The sequence below is a fragment of the Ursus americanus genome, chromosome 1, assembly GCF_024610735.1.
Source record: "Ursus americanus isolate L20-20 chromosome 1, mUrsAme1.1.p, whole genome shotgun sequence".
NCBI classification, from domain to species: domain Eukaryota; kingdom Metazoa; phylum Chordata; class Mammalia; order Carnivora; family Ursidae; genus Ursus; species Ursus americanus.
The window spans coordinates 58,806,469-58,823,749 of NC_142127.1; the positions used below are offsets into that span (position 1 = coordinate 58,806,469).

A 17,281-nucleotide genomic window follows, 5' to 3' on the forward strand; every position below is an offset into this window, starting at 1 on the left:
TGGGTAATGTTTAAACAGCCTTCCCTCAGTTTTTTCTCCTCTCAATAATTTTTTTTCAATACTAATGCATATTTATTCTTTTACAAAAATTTATTTTTTACACAATCATTTTGTCAAATGTAAAAAGTCCTATGGTTTTGAGCAAAAGATCATTAGGGATAAGAGGAGCCAGATTTTCATGATTGGAGAAGGGAATTTCACCTATGGAAAAGGGTAAGACTAGAATATATCCTTTGGTGTTGCATAGGAATTGGAGGTACTGATATAAGCTAAAGATTATGTATATACTATATACAATTCTAGCTATGTTCATTGAGAAGTCTGAGAAGCAATGAGATACCAATAGTAATTACCACACCAAGCACCCAAATTTTGGTTTCTGTATGCCACTCAGAACTAAAAAAAAATCAGAATTCCTTATAAATAGGCTGAACCCAGGATTGACGAGGGAGAGTATAAAATGAACCTATATTCTTATAATAGAAAGTAAGGAAGCAAAGAATGATGGGGACATATCAAAAAAACCACAGCCTGAAGAGGCTCCATTGGTCAAATGTGGGACAATTTGAGCATCAAATTAAATAATAATGATAATTTATTGTTACCCATTGAATAAAATAAAAATCACTAAATTGTTATTGATATAAAAAATTGACTGAATAAATTGGGAAGAAAACTCTTCCTTAGAGTAAAATACCAACTAAGAAATACCAAAGGAATGATGGAACTATAAAATCAATGAATATTAAAACGGTAAAAGTATAATGAAAAAGAGACAGGATACTGATAGGGATTGCACTGAATCCAGATGACTTTAGGTAGTATGGACATTTTAAAAATATGAAGTCTTCCAGTCTTTAAACATAGGATATCCTTCTATTGATTTGTGTCTTATTTAATTTCTTTCATCAGTGGTTTGAGGTTTTAAGAATCCCCATGACATTTTTCACAGATATAGAAAAAACAATCCTAAAATCCTTGCTAAACCACAAAAGACCTCAAATAACCCATGCAATCTTGAGAAAGAAGAACAAAGCTGGGGATATCACACTTCTTGATTACAAAATATCTTACAAAGCTACAGTAATTAAAACAGTATGGTACTGACATAAATACAGACATGTAGATCAATGGAACAAAATAGAAAGTCCAAATATAAGTCCACACATATACAGTCAAATGTTCTTTGACAGGGGTGTGAAGAATACATAATGGGAAAAGGATAGTCTCCAACAAATGGTGTCGGGAAAACTTAATACTATATGCAAAGAATTAAATTGGATCCTCACCTTACACTACACAGAAAAATCAATTCAAAGTGGGTTAAAGACTTAACTGACCATGAAAGACCTAAAACTGTAAAACTCCTAGGAGAAAATATAGGGAAAAAAGTCTTTGACACTGTTCTTGGTAATGATTTATTGGATATGACACCAAAAGTAGAGACAGCCAAAGAAAAAATAAACAATTGGTACTACATCACACTAAAAACTTCTTCACCACAAAGGAAACAACCAACAAAATGAAACGGTAACCTATGGAATGAGAGAAAATATTTGCAAACCATTATCTGATAAAGGGTTAATCTACAAAATATATATATTCTTTTAACTCAATAGCAAAAAACAAGTAACCCAACTTAAAAAATAAAGAGGGGCATGGGGGGGGGGTGTGCTCAGTCAATTGAGCATCCTATTCTTGATCTCAGCTCAGGTCTTGATCTCAGGGTCGTAGAGTTCAAGCCCCATATTGGGCTCCACGCTGGGCATGGACCCAACTTAAAAATAAAAAAAAAAAAAGAATAGACATTTCTCCAAAGACAAACGAATAGCCAATAGGTATATAAAAGGGTACTCAACATCACTAATCATTAGGGAAATGTAAATCAAATCCACAATGAGATATTACCTCATACCTGTAAAGATGGGTATCATCAAAAAAAACAAGATAACAAGTATTGGCAAGGATTATACCTTGGTAGGTATAACGTAAAATGGCCCAGCCACTATGGATAACCGTATGGAGACTCTAAAAATTAAAACTAGAACCACCATATGATTCAATAATCCACTTCTGGGTACATATCCAAAAGAATTGAAGTCAGAATCTTGAAGCAATATCTGCACTCCTGTGTTCATGGCAACATTATTCACAATAGCCAAGACATGGAAACAACCTTAATGTCCACCAATGGGTAAATGGATGAAAAAAATGTGGTAAATATACAACGGAATATTATTCAGCCTTTAAAAAGAGGGAAATTCTACCATATGTAACAGCATGGATAAACCTGGAGGATGTTATACTAAATGAAATAAGCCAGTTACAGGACAAATACTGCATGATTCCACTTATATAAGTTATTTAAATAATCAAACTTATTGAATCAGAGAGTATAATGGTGGTTGTCGGGGACTGGAGGGAGAGGGTAATGGGGAGTAATTTTCAGTGAGTATAAAGTTTCAGTTATGCAAGTTAAATAAGTTTTAGTTTTGCAAAATGAATGCTGCACAGTATTATAATTATAGTTAACAATACTGTATTGTGCACTTAAAATGTTTGTAAAGAGAATGGATCTCATGTTAAATATTCTTATCAATACACACACAAACGAAAAGGGACAGTAAGAAACTTGTGAAGGTGATAGATATATTTATTACCTTGATTGTGATGATGGTTTCATGGGTGTATGCATATGTCCATATTCATCAAATTGTATACATTAAATATGTGCAGTTTTTTGCATGTAAGTTACTCCTTGATAAACTTTTTAAAAAAAAAGAAACAGGATATTTATATAGTCTCAAAGTATCTTTCTACAAATCACTTATTAATTTAAAGATAAAACCTAAGCACTTTACTGTTATTTCATCCATATTAAGACAAACCAGCAGCATGTTTTTCCTGATACAACACTACTTATGTCCTATTCCTGTATGAATCTACCCATGAGGAAATACTGAACATAGCCAAACTGAGGGAGGGTCCACAAAATAACTGGCCTGTGCTCCTAAACTGTCAAAGTCAAAAAACCACATGGAAAGGTTGAAGAACTGTTTCAGATTAAAAGACTAAGGAGACATGGCAACTAAATACAATCTGTCATTTTAGATTTGATCCTGGACTAGGAATAACATAGCTATCAAAGATATTATTAGAACAAGGACAAAATTTGAATATGAACTGAGGAGTACATAGTATTTTATCAGTGTTAAATTTCTTGATTTTAATAATAGTACTGTAGATGTGCAAATGATTGGTTAAAAAGTGTGTGCATTATATAATACACATTTAACTTTATTGAACTTATAAAATAAAACTTAATATTTATATGCATATTTAACCATATATATGTATATATATTTAACCACATATATATGTATATATATTTAAAGAGTGAGAGAGTTGGAGTTCCTTGCACTATTACTGCAACTTTAAAATCCTATAAAATGATTTTTTTAAATTACAGTTAAAACTATAACTTTTAAATTGTATTGAAATCGGGGTGCCTGGGTGGCGCGGGCGTTAAGTGTCTGCCTTCGGCTTAAGCGTCTGCCTTCGGCTCAGGGCGTGATCCCAGCATTGTGGGATCGAGCCCCACATCAGGCTCCTCCACTAGGAGCCTGCTTCTTCCTCTCCCACTCCCCCTGCTTGTGTTCCCTCTCTCACTGGCTGTCTCTCTCTGCCAAATAAATAAATAAAATCTTTTAAAAAAAATTGTAGTGAAATCTTAGACATTGAAAAGTCAATTTTAATTGTAATATATAATTAGCATTACCTTTGAATTTTATATCTTACAATAAATTTTACAATAAAATTTGCTATATCAAAACTTCATTGATATCATTTTTCAGAAGCAAGGCAGAAACTTTTGAAGGATAACATCTGTGAATTATTTATGTTCATAGTGATTTAAAGACAAAATAATCAGTAATAAATAAAATGAATAATCTACAACGCTGAATGAGTTTTAAGCCCAACCATAATGTTTTCCCTTCAGAGAGATTTCTCTCAGCTATTCAAGTAGAAATAATCTTCCAACTCTTAACTCACATACCATTGTTTCTCTAACTTGCATGGGACATATAAAACCTGTTTTGGATAATAATTATTTATACATAAATTATCTCTGACAATGGACTAAATAAAATTCTTTAAAGGTAGAATCCTCATTTACTTAAAAATCTTTCAATGGTTCCCAGATGCCCTCAAGAGGGTTAAACTCTTTAAAACTATATTATAAATATGGTATATAATGTGTTAAATTTCATATATAATATATATTATATATTCTAGCTATGTCTCTCAAAATCCCCCTACTCAATCATCAACACAGACATACATACATTCCAGGCTTCAGCTATACTGATTTTCAGTTCACTTAGACTTATTTTCTTTCTCAAGAAATTCATCGTTTCTAAGTGCTTCTGCCTAGAATACACTTCCTTCAAATTCTTCCCCCAGCTATTTCCTGCTTACTATTCAGTCCTTAGGGTGGGAACGTCTTGCTTCTGGAAGACATTGTTGGAAACCAAGTCTGAAATAGATATTCCTTGTCTAGCTCTTGAACTTCCTTACTTCTACTGCTAAGGCATCTACAGCATAATTGCAATAATTCTTTTACTTCTTTTGGTCCACCATTAACTGTAACTTTTTTTGGGCTACATTGTGTTGAGGAAATAACTCACCTTTGTATTCCATACATTTCTTTAATACTACCATGCATAAAGTAGGTTGGAGATGATTAAATGCATATCTATATAGTACTTTTGTAAGATGCTACCTATGGATTTTGAGTTTGGGGAGAACCTATTTCCTCCTTCTGTCCACTGAGAAAGTCTGCATGCAATGGCAATTCAGTTGAAATGGGCATACCTAGCACCAAGATCTTGGCTTCTATATACCATTCTCTACTAAGAGGAATTTATCTAATCTATCTATCATGTATCCGTGCATGTGTTTATAATTATATAACTAATTTTTTCCTAGAGAATGTTTTCAGTACTTAATTTAACACTCTTAGTCTCTTTCTTGAATAAAACAAGGAAAAAAGAGTGGAAAAGATACCTAACCCTTTGGGGTTTAGTATGCTAAAACAGTCCTGAGATACACAAGTTAAAGTTGGCATACTTTGGATCTGGGCCAAAAAACTGTTTTTATTGGCTGTCTAAAATGGAATTTTAGACTATGTTGGGCCATACTATAATTGTGTTTGGTCATGCATAATGTGATGTTTTAGCACTCCGTGAGATTAAATGACTATGCATGCTGGAAAGTGACTGTATTTTTTTCAGCACTTAAGCTAATGCAGACAAAAAACAATGGAGTTTAATTTAAGACCATTTACTGAAGATATGGAAGATACAGATATTTGCAAAAGACAATGAGAAAATATAAAGAAACTTACTTCTAAATATAAATATTAAGATCTCAACGGGGTTCATAGAATGGGCCAAAGTCAGCTTTTTATTGGTATAAAAACAACAGTAACACAAATCACTTAGAGTAAATAGTTTATGCTTTGAGCTATCTCCTCAAAACAAACATTCCATTTCCCATCTGACAAAGAATCAAATGACATTGTTTTGCTTCTAAACAGGATTATTTTTTCTAGGATCCATGAATGTTGGTGATTCCCTTCAGATGAAACCTGTAAATATTGTTTTAGGAAGCTGATCTGGGAGTTTAAAGGAAAATATTTTATGCCAATAAGAATCAAATTAGCTTCAATATGAAAGCTATACAAAAGAGGGAAATCTATAGCACAGGAATATATTTCAATCCTGTAAGCAATATTAAGATCCTAAATATTGTATAGCTTTTAATACCATTACTTAGATCAGTTTCTGCCTAGGGCAATAACAATTTAAACATTTCCTGTTTCATTCCTGCCCAGTATTGTTGTTTTTTCCATTATTGCAGCCCAAAAATACTTGGGCTGTTTTAAAGATTAGTGTGTTGGCATAAAACTGCACATGCCTTTTAAGAGTATTTTCTTTAACCCTCAATCATGAGTTAGTATTTTAAAATCCAATGTGGTCAAAGGCCTTTAGCATCAAAACAAAATTTCATGGAACCTTATTAGGCAATTAGTTATGATAGAAATAATAACATGCTGGGACATGAATATTTATCACTATTTAAAATGCTAATATGCAAGATAAAAGTACAAGTATGTTTTTCGATTATTTCAGTTTAAATGGTAGTTACGGCATCATGTTTACATCATCTCAGCTTTTATTATTATATAAATATCTTAAATACAATAGCCAGAATAAATTCCTTAAAAAGTAAAATAGTTAACAATGATTTCTCAGAAATATTTTATGGTATCTTAACATGCTTACTAAGTGAAAGGCATGTGCAGTCACTAACCCACTAGAGAAGGACATGGACCATCCTGCTCGGTTAAACAGCATACCAGTGAAGTGAAAACTCACAGGATTCAATTCACATAGGACAAAGATAAATTTATCTGAGCCGTGGATCGATCCCAGTAAGGCATGCTGTTTAGCACAAATGAAATCAGGTCAGAGGGTGGAGGGAAATGTTATTGCCATTAAGCATTTATGAAATTAAGTACAGTCTCCTGTTTGGGTCAGGTGTGGTTACTGCAAAATACTTCTACTGAGACTCACAATTCTTTGTCTGAAATGTCAGTTCGAAGAACTGACAACAGATGTCCATTTGCTGCAATGCGAAGAGTAATTAATCAGATTGACAATTTGCTTTGCAAATGGAAAAGTAAGGAGAAAAAGAGAATTTTGAATTCATTAATTTTGTTGTTTGGTTATTAACTGGCCTACATAACACTTGCAAAGTGTTTACTCCAAGCAATCAAATATTACTTCTATGTGTCCTTAAATCATACCTTCTTTGGTATAAAGAACATGAAATCTTTGAAACAGCTGAATCTGGTTAGAGTGCCATCTCCTCTTCTAAAAAGGTGTGTGATCTTTGGAAAGTTGTTTAAAATATTTAAGCTTCGATTTGCTCATCTGTGAAGAAGGGCTAATACTTATGACTAATTCATGGGATTTTGTGTTTTTTAAATGAGGCAATATATATAGAACACTCACACAAATGTCTAATACATGGTAAATCTGCACAAAATGTTTTATTTTTAATTTTAATCTATACATTAATCTTAAGAATTACACTTAACAATTGGTTAGGATGAGGACAACCTATGGAAAAATGCTTGTTACCTTGAGGATTTTTCATTATATCACAGTTCCTAAATGCTGAATGAGTCACGATTTTCATGGGTGTGCCTGTGCACATGTGCAGACACCGCCCCTCTTAAGAGGGTATAAAGATCTCAAATCTACTGCTTTTTTGGGTATTTGCTTTCTTCCCCCATGCAAGTAATAAAAATTAATAAAGTTATATACCTTTTCTCCTGTTAATCTGCTTGTTGTCAGTTTGTTTCTGAGACCCAGCTCTGGAACCGAAGAGGGTAGAAGGCATCTTTCTGCCCCTACAGTACATATACCTGCATATGTTTTGTTCATATTTTATATATCACTTTTTATTACTAGGTACCTCCCCCTCATAAATTTTAGTATTCCTCATTACCAAATATTCCTAAACAATGTTGCACTTAGTTTTGATGTCCTAATATCTTACATCATCTATGAGTAATAATATCCAAGTGGGTGAAAGAGAGACATAGCCATCTAAGGAGACTATATTAGGATCAGCCAGCACCTTTTACAGACTGCAGACATACACCTGTCTCCCTCTCTCCCTCCCCCGGCCCACAGGCTTCTTCCAAATTCCAACAACTCTCACCAACCCTCCCTAGCCCCAGTTCAGTTCACAAAAAGTCCTCCTTCCTAATGAAAGTGTATACCACAAGCGGAGAGGAAGAGAAGACACATGCTGAAGACCATCACCACATAAATGTCCTCATACTTCCCAAAAGATACTAACTTGTGCAGGCTTGAAGACTCTAGGATCAATTCTATGAGGCACCCAAACCTACCGTGTAAGGTTCAGCTCAAAGGCCATCTGTTCAATGTTTTCCCTGGTGCCCCATACTCTCTGAAAAACCACAGATCTTACCTATACTTTCTTATAGCGTGACTCACTATCTACTGTGTATTGTAGTTCTTATCATCATAATATCGTCCCTATGAGGCTTTTGTGGATTGTAGGTAATAAGTGATTGATGAATGTATGGATGAATAAATGAATGAATATCAACAATCAATCTTTGAATCATATCTAAACTGCTTAGACTAACTTGTGCTTCAGATCTTTGTCCATATTCTATTATAAAGATGTTTGCTAATGAGCACTGACATTGGACAATTTTTGATATTATGGGGGCTAGAATAGAAGCTTGTCAGAGCTCTGGCTTTACCTCCTTGACTGTGAAGCTCTTGCTCCATGGCCCTGGGTGTCACTGCTGTTTTCCAAGATCCCAGGAATACCATATGACCTAAAGTTGCATTTTAGCATTTTAGCACTATAGTAAGAGCTCAGTGAATCTTCTACTTATGCAAATCTTTTGCTTTCCTAACATTTCAAGCTCCTAACACTCATGCTTGGCACATTGGGTATGCCCAGTAACTTTTGATTTTCTTCCTTCCTTTCTTATTTTAAACCATTTGAACCACGTTGGAACATATGTTTCAAATAAAAATTTTAAAACTGCATGATTTCCTTAATTCTATCATTTAGATTGTTTTTATTTCTCAAAGAGAAAATTTAGAGTAACCTTCGAATTATTCTTTTCAACTTCGGAGTTTCCCTTATTGAAGTCTGATTTACGGGTACCCTGAAACTCCACAATTGGTAAGCACGTGTGACTTTTTAAGACCCAGCAAAAATTATGGACCATTCTGCTGTGAAAATTGTAAAGAATCTCAGATATTTAGAACCGAAAGAAAAAACTTCAAAGGCATTCCGAAACAGCTCTCTGTTCTTTTCACATAACGTCCAAAAAAACTATCACCCACTGCTAATGACTGTGCATGCTAGCCAATTTTCATCTACCGCAAATGTATTCACTTACAGTTCCTTTCAACAGAGCTCTAAGTCTAATTTAGTGTGGTTTAATGGCTAAAGTCGAAATGACTTTTTTACTTGGAGGCAGTTTGCACTACAGAGTTGTCCTAACCTACTCTGATTCCATTCAATGGCAGGTACAAACATGCATCATGGTGGTAGTGTGGAAAGTTACTTTAGAGATCATCTAGGGCAGACCCTGTATTTTCCGCTGGGGAAACTGAGGCCACAAAACAGAATAAAGCAGTATCCTCTCCCTCTAATCCACAAATCTGAAGTTAATTTTTCTCTGCATTTTTAAGTATACTTTAGAATTTAAAATAAATAACTATTGGAAGTTGATAGATTGTACTATCTACAGGAATATAACACATGCGCATGCCCGCGCACACCAGGAATTCTTCAAGATCTCAGGATACTAGCATTGTCAGACCTTATAATAAGCCTGTGAATAAAAAGTGTCACTCAGTGACAACATACCCAAATGTGAAAGTGTACGTGCCAAATGTGTAGGCTGAGCCAGGAAAAATATACCCCCACCCACAAAAAAGAAAAGAAAAGAAAAAAGCAAATGAAAGATCATCAACTTAGTTTTACCACACACACACACACACACACACACACACACACACACACACACAGTGAAACCTTGATGAAAAATGCATTCAATACCATTAATAGTGAAGAGAATAGGACGGAAAAAAAGAACACCGCCTTCCTCTCATTACCTCGACTCGACTCCTTCAGCAAAGGAGGGTCTTAACGGTTTAAATATTGCCAACAGCAATTCAAGTTGAAAAAAGAAAGTGTGGGACTCTTGAGTGGCTCAGATGGTGAAGCACCTGCCTTCAGCTCGGGTCATGACCTCCGGGTCCTGGGATCGAGCCCCATGTCTCTCTGTCTCTCTCTCTCAAATGAATAAATAAAATCTTAAAAAAAAAAAGTATACCTGTTCCATTTTTATTCCATCCAGGTTTGTTTTCCACATTCGCTTAAGGGCACTCAACACTCACTCTTTGAAATCTTCATCTTTACTTTATTATTAAGCAGAATCATAAAGCACAAATATTCATAAAATCTGATGTGAAAAAGACCTGGGTTTGAATACTGGTTTTGTCACTTGCTAGCTATTTGATCTGGGATAGTTTTCTTATCTCTATGCTTCAGTTTCCATACATATAAAATAGACTTGAGAAAAATAACTCCTTTAGAGGCTTGTTCTAATAAGTGGAATCATAGTAGATATTGACATCTCTGTAGTATAGGTAACATTTAAGTTTTTAAAAAATGTTTACACTTCAGCCATTAAATCACACTAAAGTAAATCAATTTAGATAATCCATGTAAAGCATTTTAATACTAACTCCCAAATAAAGCACCTAAGCGAAAGTTATTTTTACCTCACAGGGCTGTTGTCAAGATTAAATATGATAATATAAATATTTAAATTTCTGAGCACAGTACCTGGCACATAATAAGATCTCAAAAAATACCAGCTTTTTCATTAGCAACCTCATTACTATCATTGGCATTACGTTTCATTACTCCTACTGCCAACTGCCTTCTTTTATCCCCCCACCACCAACCAAAGGAAATAAGAGCGTCCTCAAGCAAGCATCCTATCTTCAAAAGACTGTGGCACTCACAAAAATTTAGTAACTACAGAAAATGATGGAAGGGATAAAGGGGGAAAAATTAACAGAAATGGGGACATAAAGTGCTAAACTGAATCAGAAAGTTTCCAGTTGGAGAAACAAGCTAGGAAATCTTCCTTGAGTGGAATTCAGGACCGGCCAATTTATGACTCCACCTCAGTTCGCGTGCCTCTATTAGGAGCCAAAAACAGAGCATTTACCCACGCAAGTGAATTTATTGGCTCATGGCAGGAAACAATATACCAGTGACATCAAGTTAGCTGTCAAAAATTTTGTTAAATAAAATAAACAACACAGTACTAGGGAGATGAAAATCCCCTACAGTTTGATTAAATCAAGAACTGGTTAAGATCAATTCAGGCTCATTCCTTTTAATGCTATTGTTTTGTTTTTCAAATTTCCAAGGAGTCTGGCTTTGGAAATTATAATTTATTCATCAGAGAGATGTTACATTAACATCACAGTATGTGAACTGATAGCTTTTCACTGTGAATTAAAAAATGCAAAGCATAAAAAATAAAAATTGCTTACATTTGTAAAAACATATGCATCTTAACTATAAAAAGGGGAAAATAGATATCTGCAGCTGGCACTGTTTCATGTCCCATTTTCTGAAAACAATAGAGAATGTCAAAAGTATAAGAATTACCATATGTGAATGCTTTTGCTCTGACAAATTTAATTTACAAATAACTTAAGTCTGTATTCTGTAATTCCAATTGAGGTTAATAAAGGTTGGGTCCCTAATCATAGTCAAATGACCAATGTTATAGAAATATGTGCTTGAAAGATATTTTTCTCTTTATAAAAAATATTTTAAATATAGAAATATATAGAAATGCATTATATGTGCAAAGGCATAAATACACACTCTTCCCAACTATATTTTTGTTATGAACTGGCACCATCAGAGAATACTGTACCTTATTTAATTGATTAAATAACTGAGGCTTGATTCCTCAAACCTTTTAAAAATGTTTAACTCTTTAAAAAAAAAATCATTCTGAAATGTATTATGCACTCCTGACGTTAACAGAAGGAATCATCAATCAGTGGAGATTCTCCTCTTCTTTCAAGACATGATCAGGGACTGAGGCCCCTTGTCAGTGTGAACCCAGTGTACAGCCTATCCTCTGGTTGCTTCACCTTGATGGTACAAAGAAAATAGAGGTCAAGGATAACTTGAGGATGCTAAGAGTTGTGTGGTGCTGCTATCTCTACTGCTCCCTCAAAACTGCCTTTCTTTTTTACCACATGCACAATATTTACTCTCTCCTGACCTCTTCATTGCTTTATCTTCCTTACTATTTGTACTCTGTACTGCTTTCCTTCAAGTATTTCTCCTTTCTCTCACTCAGTGCCAACTGTGAGCTAGAACCTCTTCTGGGCACTAATTATATAGCAGTAAACAATACAGACACGGTCAGCCCTAACAAAGATTAAATTCCTGCCTCTTTTGATATGTTCTTGGAGTTTGTTGTTGTTGTTTTAATAATTCTCCAGTTTAATTTCTAGCAAGCGTGATTCTAAAAATGTGATCACTTCTATTTAAAAATTTATTTATGATTTGTGTTGGGCAAAGTAAAACTTAGGCTCCATTAGGTTCAAGCCAAAATTCTCATACATTCCCTATTGATAAAGAAAACACTCATTCTATAAAACACCAAAATTAGCAAATAAACACAACCCAGGAGTACATGATTTTGAGATTTTTTAAAGTAGTTACAACAAATAGCTTGCATGAAAACTTCAGGAGGATGCTGTCCATCTTATCTTGAGATAATATGGAGTAATACTGGTACAATGAAAGACAAACAGACAAGGTCATCAATCAAGTATGAAAAGGCTTCCTTGAATCAAAGACTTTGGGCCTAATCCCCAGTCAGAGACAAGCTTCCCAAGAAAGGCTTTGAACAGTTAAAAATAGGAATATTTTTATTCACTTGTTTAGTCAAACAAATTTTATTCAGTGCCTACCTGAATATTATACAACAGCTATAAAATAAGAATTGTTAAGAATAAAGAAGCAGTATGAGGGGATAGGGTGATGGGGTGGTATTTTATATATGGTACTAATTAAATCTTCACAATTGCACTCTGAAGCAAATAAAGAAGGTTCCTTTGAGTCTCATAGTAAAATGAGAAAACTAAGGTTCAGAGAGAACAGGAAGTAACAGATCCAGGACTAAGTCTTAGAATTCCCAAATCAGTCTTGTACTCATTATCCCATCCGACTCTGATCCTGAGAAATTATGCTTGTTTGAAGAGCTTTTCTTAACAAAGCAAAATGTGGGGGAAGCCAGAACTGAAGTGTAGGCGAGGACTTTTTAAAAACACTAGAAAGCAAAAACAACATCATAAATTTGCCTTATTAAAATGATGCTAAATGCTCTCATTGCACAGACAAGTGTGCCAGCCCACTTTTCTATTCAGTAATGGTCCAACGTCTGAGCTATCATATTCTAAAGATCACTCTTTAAGCTTGATATCTTCACTCTTTTTCTGTCTTTATATAACCTAGTAAAAAAGTACTTTATATAAACATAAATACATTTGCAATCTGTTCCCTGAACTCATGAAATCTTTTGTTGTTAATACATTTGGTTTTGCACAATTTTTATTCATCCCTAAAATGAATAATACGTATACCTATTATTTCCTATTAGATTATTTCCCCCAGCTTTATTGAGGAGTAGTTGACAAATAAAATTGTAAAATATTTAAAGTTTGCAATGTAATGATTTGATATCTGTAAATATTATGAAAGCATTCCTCCTATCAAGTCAATTAGCATGTCTTTCACCTCAAATGTTTACCTTTTAGAGGGGGAGTGGTAAAAACATTAAAGTTCTCCTCTCTTAGAAAATTTCAATTATAATATACAGTGTTACTCATATAGTCACCATGTCATACATAAGATCCCCAGACCTTATTCACCATATTACTGAAAATTTATATCCTTTTACCAACCTCTCCCTATTTTTCCCTCTCTCCTCCCCCCAGGTCCTGGAAACCATTTTTCTACTCTATTTCTAGGAGTTTGATTTTTTTTTTCAACTTTACAAATAAGTGACACCATGCAATATTTGTCTTTTGCTATCTGCCTTATTTCACTTATATTTGTGATTAAATTAACCCCAACAAACATGTGGAGGGTCACTATGTAAATTCTTAGTTTATAGTTAATGAAAGTTTGATACCACAAAACCAAGGACAGAAATCCTAATACAATACTAAATCCTTAACCTCTTAAGAAAAGAGTTCAAAGATCCTCTGTAAGCTAAGATCTCAGAGAAGGGAATGCTATAATCATTCCCCCTTAAAAAGGCTTTCCCCAGTGCACATTGGAAGGAAGATAGACCATGAAAATTTCCTTCAGTACTTATGGTATGTCTTAAAGGTCTCTCCCCTTCCTATTCTACCAAATCACATTTTGTGTTTTGTCTTGTATTGCCTGTGTTTATACCTGTTAGGTCAAACTTGATCAGAAAAGGAATTTACTGGAAAGATACTGATAGCTGAACTCATCCTACGGCTCATCTCTAACTACCCGATACCTTATCAAAAACTCCAAGTTTTAAGCTTGGTCAAGAACATCCATTTGGCTCATCCTGGGTCCCTAAAGAAATGATAGCTTTCAGGGAGAGGGGAAAGGGAATATCTGGCCACCTTTGGCTTACGTAATGGGAGATGCAGCTCTTTTACCAGCATTCTGTGGGAAATTCTACAAAAGGGATTGGATATAAGCAGAAAAATTAAAAAATTTAAATCCTAGCCTATGCTTACTGTAGCATATATTTTTTCTCAAAACTCTGAGCTTCTAGAGAGCAATAATCTTCCCCATTGTGCCTAGCACCATATCTGGCACAAAACGTGCTCAATAAATACTCGGTCTCCGCATACTATTCAACTTTAAACTCTTTAAGGTCAAAGAGCATATTTTTTAGTCACCTCATACTCCATTCACTGACAAGTGCAAAGTTATCTATTGTTTGTCCTTCTTTCTGAATCTTATTATTTAGTTGGTGACCACTTCCATTGACACTATCTTCCTTTAACATTTTTCCTGCTCATTCTAATCCATCTTCCAACCTACCACCAGAGAGATCTTCCTAAAATAAAAATCTGCCTAAAATCCATCATAGATAGCTACTGACTACTATATAAGGATTTCCTGTGTTGAAAACACAAAAGGATACCTCTCACCTTGATGTTTTAACTCACCGCTCTTCCTTCCCACAATCCCAATAGCCTCTCCTGTGACAGATGCACATTCATCTCGAGACAGTTTAAGCTTCATTTTCTTAATGTCACTTTCCCATCCCACCCGGGCCTATCTTCCATTCAAGAACAGTAAAAGCCCTCTGATCTCACAGAATTTTGAAACCTACAGTAGTCAATTAGCCAAAAATACTGGTTAAAGTATGAAAGCATTAAATAATAATTAACAACTTTTTAACTTAACTTAAGGTTTATGAAAATGCAGTCATTGGCCAGTTGATGTGGGAACCAAACTATTTATCTTTGCAAAGGAATCTGCTGATTGCAGGAGCTTCAATTCACCTCTCTAGAATTAACCACACCCAAAATGCCTCTCTGTGATTTCGTTTTAGTTTCTTTAAAGTGGAATGAGAATTTAGGACCTCTGCAAAGCAAACTAAGCTCAAAATCTTACAGGTTTTGTTTAGTTTTCTTCCAAACTCTTGTTCCTGTCTTGTTCAGTTTAAATTAGATACCTTTTTTATGTGACTTACTTTTCATGAGGTTTTCAAAATATTAAACTTAGTTTCTGTGTATACAATAACTTTCTTTTCATACTCATTTTATTAGTTTATTTAATACTTAATTAACTTGTGTTATTACTATATAAAATTACAACTGCCTTAAACAAGTTTGAGAAGAATCACAGCAGATTCTTAGCAAGCATACTATTCAACTGGTGGGAACAGAGGGCATTGAATATACCAGAGATTAGCCTACTAGCTATGAGAGTTCCATGGGCCATAGGTACCCTGTATGTTGCAGGTAACAAAATTGAGCTAAATTGACTTAGAGAAAAATAGGAAATGTGCAGGCCCAGAAAATGAAGATTCAGTGCTAGTGCTTTCTTCAGCTGTGATTTGATGCAGTTTGAAACAATGTCATCAAGATTTGGTTTCTGTGGATCTCAGCTGTGCTTTCCTCTGTGGGTAAGCTTCATCTTCATGGTGGATCTCTTTTTGCTAGCAAAAAGGTTGTACGGCTCTGACTCTTTGTTTTCCTACTCCCACAGTAAAAAGAAGACCCTAGTTCAGTAGAAGGAAGACCCTAGTTCTTCCCAGAAGCTCCAAAAATAGTCTCATGTATCTTATAGTTCTGACTGGGTCTCATGCCCATCTGTGACCCAGTCTCATGACTGGGAAGGCAGACCGTGTTTACTGGATTAAGCCAATAGGGGTTCCCCTTACCCCACCGTCTGTCCAATGTTGGGAATAAGATCAATTCCATCAACCAATGATAATGGAAGAGGCTGGCTTTCAAAAGAAATTTGGGTCTGTTATTAAAAGAAAGAGACTGGGTTCTGATTGGCAACCTCAAATCAAAAGTCTTGGGGTTTACCATTCTATCAGACTTAGGCTTAACTATGGGGAGTGACAGTTAACAGGAAGAGCCCTCAGCTTGACTTAACCTAATCAATCTGTGTATGAGGAGGAGAAAGAAGGGGAGCAGGGCACCCCTCCTGCCTTTTAGGATTAGTATGTCTGCCAAATTTTCCCAGATATTGACTAATCTTTGAGGGGAAGAGAAAGAAAGAGATAGGCAGGGCGTTGCAGAGGTAGTAGTAGAGTGGAGAGTGGGAAAAACATTTCCCCTCCCCAGCACAAAATTTTTGGATTATTTTTCTCTGATTTTTTTAAATTAAAAATTAAAATAGCAACACTTTGAAATATTTTTTCTTTATTTGTTGAAATTTTAAAGTAGAAAGAATAAAAGATTATAGTGTTTTTCTTTAAGACTTTATTTTTTGGAGCAATTTAAAATTCAATTTTAAATTTAAGTAAAATTTAGAAGAAGGCCCAGACATTTCCCAAATATTCCCTGCACATACACAGCTTTCTCCATTATCAATATCCTCCACCAGAGTGAGTCATTTTCTTATAATTGATGAACCACAGTTTATATTAGGGTTCACTCTTGGTGTTGTCCATTCTATGGGTTTGGACAAATGTATAATGTGTATCCATCATTAAGGTCTCAGAGAGAGTATTTCACTGCCCAAAATTCCTCTGTTCTCTGCCTACTCATCCCTCCCTCTCAACCCCTAACAACCACCGATCTTTTTACTGTTTCCACAGTTTTACCTTTTTTAGAATGTCATATAATTGGAATCACACAGTATATAGCCTTTCAGACAGATTTCTTTCACTTAGTAATATGCATATGAGATTCCTCCATGTCTTTTCATGGCTTGATAGCTCATATTTTTTAGGGGTGAATAATATTTCATTACTTAGATGTACCACAGTTTATTTACCCATTCAAGGATTGTTCCACAATATATTTAATAATTATGAGCTTCAAATAAGTTGTTAAATATATTATTCTTGTAACTAATTTTCTGGATCTTATGA

The 17,281-nt window shown here is 34.6% G+C and overlaps 1 protein-coding gene across 6 annotated transcripts in view; it reads right to left on the reverse strand.

Annotated features, from left to right (window-relative positions):
• PDE1A (phosphodiesterase 1A) overlaps positions 1 to 17,281 on the reverse strand; it is a 324,675-nt gene that overhangs the window by 256,069 nt on the left and 51,325 nt on the right. The window contains exons 1-2 of one of the 6 annotated variants that reach the window (XM_087861895.1): positions 14,895 to 15,063; positions 2,661 to 2,766 (exon numbers count right to left, since the gene is read on the reverse strand). The exons of 2 other annotated variants lie outside the window; for them this stretch is intronic. In XM_087861895.1, coding sequence (XP_087718021.1) covers positions 2,661 to 2,695 — 35 coding nt within the window. In that variant the 5' untranslated portion in view covers positions 2,696 to 2,766; positions 14,895 to 15,063. Of the gene's footprint in view, positions 1 to 2,660; positions 2,767 to 14,876; positions 15,064 to 17,281 lie in introns of those variants that run through there. 3 more of the 6 variants (XM_087861893.1, XM_045806257.2, XM_045806259.2) reach the window with 3 other exon arrangements.